We start from the raw sequence: 9,348 nt of genomic DNA, 5'->3' as shown, positions 1-9,348 counted from the left end.
TGGCCACAGTCAAAAGACTGAAACAAGTAAAAGAGAATAAAAGAGAATACCCTTCAGCCCTACCCAATATTTACAGTTGTTGCCTATCTCTAATCTCCTCTCTCCACATCTCTTACTCCTTATCCCTCTTTTCCGTTCTGGCCTAAGTTGGATCAGTCAGCATGCACTGATGGTCCAGAGGGGTTGCACCAAGCTCCAGCGTCTGTTTAAGTATGATTGCTACAGCTGGGATGCCCTTCCTAACACCAACCACTTCACAGAGTTCTTTTATGGGTTCTTTTATGAAGCATCAACACTTAGAGGTCACCAAGTACCTGCAAGACAAGACCCCTTAACTGACTAGGATATGTCATTGAGGGATATGAAAATATGATAAAGAGATAGGTACAGATATATTGCTGAAGATGTGAATAAATAGCTTCCTTATCTGGGAAATGAGTTGTGAGGTTAAGGTACAAGTTGAATAGAAAAGACAGAATATGTGTGTGTGTGTGTTTCTACACATACACACTAAATGGGACTGAATATCAAATCAAAGTATTGATATTTGTTAGGTTATTAAGGTGATGAACTGGGAGGATCATTAGCAGACCAAACAAAATACTTAGCAAAATTTCCTTCATCATTATTCTGAGTTCAAATTTCATTGTGGTCAACTTTGCCTTTCGTCCTTTCTGGATTGATAAAATAAGTACCAGTCCAGCACTGGGGTCAGTGTAATTGACTGTCCCCTGCTCCAACAAAAATACAAATTTCAGGCACTGTGCCTATAATAGAAAGGCTATTAATAAGGTTATTTTGTTGCCAATATTGTGAAAGCTACATTAAATAAGGAATAGAGTTGTAAGTTTTCTAATTCATATCATATTATATATGCATGGTACTTGCAATGATTAACATCTTATTCTCTGAATTCAGTGTATATTACTTGGATACTTTGCTAGAAAGAAGTTTTATAGATTAAAGGTTGTAGTTTTATTGTAAAAGATGAAGGTATTGGAAATATTAAAAATAGCTCTATAATTTTTCATCATACTTTCTTTTCTATGTGTAATATAATTCAAATGAATCTCTATCATGTTCCAATTGTGTTCTGATTGTTCGATCAATGAAACAGCCTACTCATTAACATGTAAATGGTTGAGTATTTTACAGGTATTCTTAATGTAAAATTTTGGGAGAATCTGCATGACAGAGTTGACCCTTTCCGGGCTTCCAGACAGTTTTCATCTACACAATTTCACTAACAAAACTTAGATTACCTTCAGTCTAGATGCTTTCTTAGGGTGGGATGTTGTAGGAATAGAACTGAGATCTCATAACTGAAGAGCAAACTCTCTATTTGGGTACATTTGTGTGCTGGTACTGTAAGCAACAAGTTCATTTAATTCTTAAAACCAACATGTATATTTGATAACCTGAAAGGAGATAGCTATCACTGTTGTTAGTATCAATTTAACTTCCCTTATTCCAGAGGTGATAAAATAAAGTACCAGTCAAGTACTGGATAGAGGCATGAACAATATAACTGACTAAATATGCTGCTCTGCAAAACTAAGCCTTGTACTTATGTTAGGATTATTTTTATGATGTAAAATGGTTGAGTGTTCTGCTCTGCTGAGTGTTGGAGCAAATATTTTGATGCATCTAGTTGTATTCCATTTAGTTGTATCGGTGCTCTAATCATATCATCCTTGTTATCATACCATGTTATTGACTATATCCTCCCATAAAGTTATATTCTTCTACTATTTCTATTATAAATTGCCTAATTGTTTATTTAAATATATCATAAAATAAAAAGATAAAAAGTTAAAATATTGTTGTCTATCTATTCAATATGGTTTACAATAGATTTGCAGTTATACATTGTTAATCTGTGAAAAAAGTATTTTAGCTTATTAATATATTATGCTAAATTTATTTTGTTATTTAACAAAATATGGTGTAATTAGCAACAATTTTAAGAAAACTTTTAGGAAAACTCCACAGATATCATCAACTGTTAACAATTAATTGTTTATTGTTAAATTAGGTTATTATAGATTATAGGGATATTATCTTTAATGTAAGTCACTAATTATATTAACTGGTCACTTCCAGTTCCAGCATGTTACACACTGAAATTATTTATTCACATCTATTTTCCAATTCTAAAATAACAGACTGAAATCAATATATGGACAATTTATTATTTGTCCAGATACATTAAAAGTTTAAGTGAAATGTAACAGCCACCACTAAAAACTAAATGAAGATAATGTTTGTTTGTTTTTTACTCACCTGGCAGTTGTTACTTATTCTTTGATTATTATTATATTGACTCAAACCTTGTTTATTACATATCACACTAAACCTGTCTAACAAATATATGATAATACATGCAAGTTCACTTCAAATTTTTATTCTGATTTTAGAAATTAAATTTTATTTTTACTCTAATAAGAAGAATTGATTTTAGCAATATGCCTTGGAATTTACTTAGTTACTATGCTTAATTAGATAATATAATTGTCACTTCACTTTTAACATTTTCATGATATGAAAATAACTTTATATCCAATGATGCCTGGCAATATTTAAAGTAAAGTTTAGAAGTGTCTTTAACGAAAGCTATGTTAATGTAACACAAGCCAGTCTAAATTCTTAGTCTAGAAGATGAAATGTTATTGTCCCATCAGATAATTATTTTGGCCATCTTTATTTGAGCTAATTATTATTACAGCAGGTTTGATCCCAGTCATTGGCTAAAACATATTTACTAGTGTTGAAAAGAATCTTTTCTGCTTTAGTTTGAATATCTTCGAATGAGTGCTTTATTCATTTGGACATTACAAGATTCTATCACAGTAATAAGAAGCAGTAAAAAACAACATATATTATAAAGTAAATTGTTGACATAATTATGATATCACATTGAAATGTATTGTGTTGAATAATTTTGTTTGCCAATGAATTGTCTGTAATAATACTGATATTCATAAATACAACAGCAAGATGATAAAAGATATGTTTTATTCTATATGGTAGCTTAGGTGCTGTTAAAGTTGGAAAAAATTATGTACAAATGATACCATGTTATTATGCATATTTATTAATATATTAGATAATATAATTTTCTCAGGGCCACCAGCACCACCTGTGGAAGTATCAACTGGTAAGAATTTAGTAATTAACTATTTATAAAATTAAAACGTGTACTCATCAATTAATGCTAACACTATTATTATTTACTAAATATTTTAAGAAATATACTTATCTTTCGTCCTAGGTATTAGTTATTGTAGCTTATGATTTTTATCAAACATAAGCTGTATATTATCTAAAAAAATTTATGAATTCACTTCAAAATTTCTTCCTACATTGTGCCTGATATAATCGCTGACAAATTCAGTAGTTGATCAACTAATTCATAATCATGAGTTGTATTAATATTTAGAAAATCGACTGTACTTATAGACAAAGCATATTTACAATTGCTGGAGTTAGCATGATTATGGCATAAAGATAATATAAGGCATGAGTGTATATGTATATATTCATTGTTTGTGACAGTTTTGAAATCGCCAATCACCAGCAGAACATACATTCATATATTTCAGTGTTATTTTTGTATCATAAAGGAAAAAACATTGTTTTCACCTCATGTTAGTCATTAATTTCTATGCATTTTTAATATGCATAAGCAAAGAATTGATACTCATCTACAAATTGTACATAAGGTGATGGATTGGATTAACTGTAAGTTTGTTGAATAGGATATCTTGCAGTATCATTCTGGTTCTTTGTATTCTGACAGCAATTTCTGCAATGACACAGGTGTAAAGTTATGTTGAATGTACTTTTCACTTAGACACTATAGTCTCTCTCTCACACACACAAACACACCAGCTCAGGTTTACACCTTGGAGAGAGACTTACAGGTGCAGATACTGAGACTTTCTATAACAACTCTTCTGTTTAAGAATGTTGGTATTCTGAAATTCTTTTCCTAATTATATTTTCCTGCAGTTGTTGAATTTCCACATTTAAGTGGAACATAAACAGCATCAGACTTGTCAGTTTCAGAGGGCCATAGTTAATACCCCTTCCTCCTGACTTAACATTACAAAGAAAAACACTAAAAAGAGTTATTGATTTAAAGATTTATCAATGTCTGTTAATTATCTGCATAAATTATCTTCTGTCAGAGTCTCAGTATTAGCTATATTAAAACTTATCCTCATCCAAGGTACAACATATGTGGTTTCAACATCTCATGCAGATTTCTATTAATTTAACTTGACACTTCTAATCATAGATGGTGACACATGAAAATTAATAATGCATGTTTAATTACAATTATAATTCTTTATAATGATAAAATAACTTCCATTTATTTTTCACCCTATATATTGGTGTTGTTGAATTTACAGTGACATAATACATCAGTTCAGAATGCTGTATTTTTCTCTAGGTTAAAATGTCAATTAGAAATTACTCATGTTATCTCAATTATTTTATTACATATAGGCTCAGAAAATTATTAGATTATAGTTATAAATATAAATAGATTTATATTTCCAGAGTCCTGTTTAAAAATGTACCTAATTACCACTGAAACTGAATTATTAGATAATATTAATTTATCAAAAATTAATGGAAATAAAATTATAGAAAATTATTTACTTAGGTAGTATAAATATATATACTGCCATGCCATTTGGTTTTCTAATGAGAACGTGATTTATCAATGTAAAGTCAATATTGTAAAAATTCCTTAATTATGTTAAAATGAGATCGTCGAATTGCTGATCAAATCATAAGCAAAGATATAATTTCCATAGCTCCTCTATATAAAGCTGAGAATAATTGATAGATTAATTTAATATGAATAAATATTAATTAAGATATTTGCTTTGTATGCTATCAGTAACCAAATTATCATTACATATGATATTGTAAAATTTACATAATAGTTTATCATATAAAAAATTTTTTTTTTGAATTATTTTAGTATCTTAATAAATTTCTAGCAAAATCTAATTAAAAGCTCATTCTTTAGTGAAATTCCTATTTACATATTTAGTTTTATACTTCTTTAATTCATAACTGGCAATAAATTACTATTTGACAAAAATATAGCTGTTAATTTTAACTATGAATATAATTTAACTTAACTACTTTCCTGTGCATTTTATATACTAATAACCAGAGATATATTCCTAATATTTTCATTAAAGCATATCGTTATTTATAATTAAATATATATGGTTTTAATAAAATAATCTCTGTTGAAATATAATTTGTTAATTCATATAATGATGGGTATGTTGAAAAAATATACACATAACACAATTTTTGGGATATAAGGAAGCATGATGTATAAGTGACTATTACAGCTGACTCTTCATAATATCAGTTTTCTAAATCAGCATTTCATGTTTATATTGTCATGTATGTCCTCTTTCATATTTGTTTTGTAAATTAATATATTGCTGCATAATATGTATAATATATGTATATATATATATATATATATCTGATAGTTTCGCCAAAGTTATAAAATGTAATTTCATAATTTGTTTGGTATGAACCTATAATCTTATGTGGAGGCACAATGGCTGAGTGGTTAGGGCAGTGGACTCGTGGTTGTAGCATCACTGTTTCGATTCCCAGAACAGGCATTGTGTTTATTGAGCGAAAACACCTGAAGCTCCACAAGGCTCTAGCAGGGGGTGGTGGCAAACCCTGCTGTACTCTTTCGCCACAACTTTTTCTCACTGTTTCTTTTGTACCTGCATTTCAAAGGGCCAGCCTTGTCACACACTGTGTCACGCTGACTCTCCCCAAGAACTACGTCAAGGGTACACGTGTCTGTGGAGTGCTCAGCCACTTCAACGTTAATTTCAAGAGCAGGCTGTTCCATTGATCAGATCAGCTGGAAGCCTCGTCGTCGTAACCAACAGAGTGCCACATTTTTATTACTTGATACATTATTTCTACATACATGAAGAAGTCTTTGGGTTATCTTAACGTGCATTTTGTAGAAAATGTCAGATATAGTGATGATGTTTTAATAAGATTATGTTATTTATTGCTGCAGAAAAACAAATGACTGGCATATGTTGTAAAAATATGAATTAACCATTTGTGAAATGCATAGTGAGAATGTAAAAGTCACAGGAGAGAATGATTGATTGCTTGTAACAAAACTAAAAGCATAATAAGCTATCTAGAGAACCTTTAATTTGTATTTAAATAATGTATAAGAAAAGTGTAATTGAAAGTTAGCAGTTTGTAACTGTCATTAGTCTCAAGTTGTATGTGTAAGAAAGCCTTTATTAAGATAGTATAATATAATACTGCAAACACAGATCACATCAGAAGGGGTTAACTTGCATTGCTGACTATGACTTTTCCTGGAAGAAAAATTACCTGAGAAACTTGTCATTTTTCAAGGGAAAGATTTTACTCTCTATATAACACATGAGTAACATCAACCTGTTTTAAAATCTTGTAAACTTTGTGTGTCATTATTATAAAGTTAATACATTACATGTTATCAAAATATGCCTGTTGTATATCTGGTAATTGCTAAAAGTTGTGGCAAATATTTTGTACCATTTTGAAATAGATTTAAGATCATACTTCTGTAAAGAAATTTTGTTTCTGCTATTTACCATTTACATCACTTGAACTATTCATATTTTCCAAGTAGTTTCTATTCTTCTAAATCATTTTCTCTCCTATGTCTATTAAAGTAAGCCTCATGTTAGATCACTGCTAACATACAAGAAATGGTACTGTTGCTGCACACATTAAAATCTGAGATCTTATCTAAAAGAATGGCCAGTCCATTGATTGGAAAATATTTAGCTAGCTTTTCTCTACAGTCACAAGCTTACATATTTGCTAGTTCTTCTACCCTAGCTACAAGAATCTCTGCTTCTCTGAACTAGTCAATCTGCTTCAATATTTACATCGCCTGCTCTTTTTTCCTTCTCTTCCTGTTCTCTATTGTTGTCGTGAGAGTCATTGACAACCCTGGGGGATTGGAAGAATGAACTAGCCAAACTCTTATGAAGAATTGAGGCTGGTAGTCTTGCAAAGTATGTCACGCGAATACATTGATTTAACCTCCACTTCATTAATTATATATCCAACATGTGTCAAGGATATAAAAGTGGCAACAAGATGTTCGAAGCCTGCGTCAGATGTTTAAATCCTTCTTTTTGATATGAAACCAAAGAAAATATCATTAACATGGAAGACTTGTTGGCTTGCATGGTGCAGTTGCAACAGCAACAACAACAATACCAACAGTTACAAAACCACCTGTAAATCCACCTGTTTTACATATTTACATGGGAAGTTTTATTCTAATATATGACCAGGCTTCATTAATTCACCAATGATATAATACAATGTTATAATTCATGAAACTTATTGATAAAAAGATATTCATTTTCCACAACTATTTTAGTGAATAATATACAGGTTAAGATTGTTGATAATAGTATAATAGTCATGGTCTCACTATTACCTTTTAAATGATGTATAATCATCAAATAGCAAGCATTGAATAATTACATTCATACCAAATATATATGTATAACAAAGAGTTATTAACGAGGGCTCATCAATCCTGGCAAAATACTTTATAAGCTCTCTGTTAATACAAATACACCAGGCTAACAAATTTTTTTAGATTAGTAAAGGACGCTGTGTATGCTTCTGAGAGGGTCTGAGGCTCATCACTATTCTTCTTTGTAAACCCAAGGTTGTATTCCTAGGTAAACTGGTTTTATACACACAGTGATATACAAGACAAGTTATAAATAATGATCATTACATATTCCTTTATTATAGTAAATTCCACTTACAGCTGTTTTTGAGAGTATAGGTTCATTCTTTGATTGGTTTACTCAATTGGTCCATTGATCAATTGAGAAAAATTAAATGACCTTAAAAAATGATACTATCTTCAGAGCCATAGTATTCTTCTTTGTTTTTCATCTTTTTTTTTTTTTTTGTAAATAATGAGGCAGTTTTTTGCTATTCTAATTGATACTATGTATGATAAGGAATGTATTAATTATATAAAAACATATGTTATCCTCAGTCTCTAATTATTCTATGGTAATATGATGCTATTATGTCAGTGAATTGTCAAATTTCATATTTTATAGCTCCTGTAGTTCCAGTTAAATTTGTAGAATTATCAGCTGGTGAGAGTTCAGAGTTTAAATTAAATAGGAACTAAAAATAACATTAAATTTTATATGTTGCATCCCATATACTATTTATACTAGAAATTATAAATCCTCTGTCATCTTAATGATACCCTACATAGATCTAATTAAATTGTGCATAATCAAATTACTTACTATATTATACTATGATGGCCTATAATATACATATAATTATTTTGAAATAATTATCAAAAAGTGATCAAAAAAAATTATTAATTTGATTTTTAAAATTCTTTTACAACATTGAAGAACAACATATTTTGTATAATGCTAGATATGTTAGCCTGAATTCATGATAATATTTTATGAAACTTAAATGTGTGTTTCAGATCATATATTGATAGTTAAAAATTTTTCCTTTAAATATTAACTTTTACATTTTGTAAGGAATACAAATTTCACCCAACGAATTCATAAACAAAATGTGATACAATATCTCTTTGAAGTATTTGAAAATACATTCCCTTTTTATCTCACATATAAGATGATATATTTTTAACAGTTGCATTTCCCCCTGTTATACCCATGGAAATTAAAGCTGGTAAGAAAATTAGTACCTAACAAAAACTGAACTAATATTAATGACTATGAACATTATTTAACTTAACTGTACTTTCATGAAAATATTTAAAATGAATGTTATATTCTTATAACCACAAGTATATTCTTAATATTATAATTAAAACATAGCTATTAATAATTAAATAACTGGTATAATTTATATTTGTGAAAAATAAATAGTCTCTGCTGAAATGCATTTCAGTAATTGTAATGAAGAATATGTAACAAAAAGATGTACATACTATAGCATACATATCATTTCAAATGCAATAAAATATGTTTTATGTGTCCATATTCATATTCATATATTATAATGCTTTAATCTCTGTTTTAAGCTATTTAATTTAAAATATATTTATTAAGTCATCAACATATTTCTAATATTTTGAGAAATACTAAGGCAGCAGCTGGTAGAATCATGAGCATACCAAGCAAAGTGCTTAGTTGCATTTCATTTCTCTATACATTCTGAGTTCAAATTTACTGAGGTCGACTTTGTCTTTGAACCTTCCAGAGTCAATAAAATAAGTATGAGTTGAACACTGGGGGGGGG

At 29.4% G+C, this 9,348-nt stretch overlaps 1 protein-coding gene across 1 annotated transcript in view; it reads left to right on the top strand.

Annotated features, from left to right (window-relative positions):
• Positions 1-9,348, top strand: part of LOC106882611 (collagen alpha-3(VI) chain) — a 180,154-nt gene that overhangs the window by 48,192 nt on the left and 122,614 nt on the right. Inside the window, exon 8 of the mRNA XM_052975952.1 lies at positions 3,125-3,157. Coding sequence (XP_052831912.1) covers positions 3,125-3,157 — 33 coding nt within the window. The remainder of the gene's footprint in view (positions 1-3,124; positions 3,158-9,348) is intronic.

This window comes from Octopus bimaculoides, chromosome 23 (genome assembly GCF_001194135.2).
Source record: "Octopus bimaculoides isolate UCB-OBI-ISO-001 chromosome 23, ASM119413v2, whole genome shotgun sequence".
NCBI lineage: Eukaryota > Metazoa > Mollusca > Cephalopoda > Octopoda > Octopodidae > Octopus > Octopus bimaculoides.
The sequence above is the reverse complement of the archived record's forward strand: the minus strand, read 5'-3'. Positions and strand labels throughout refer to the sequence as shown.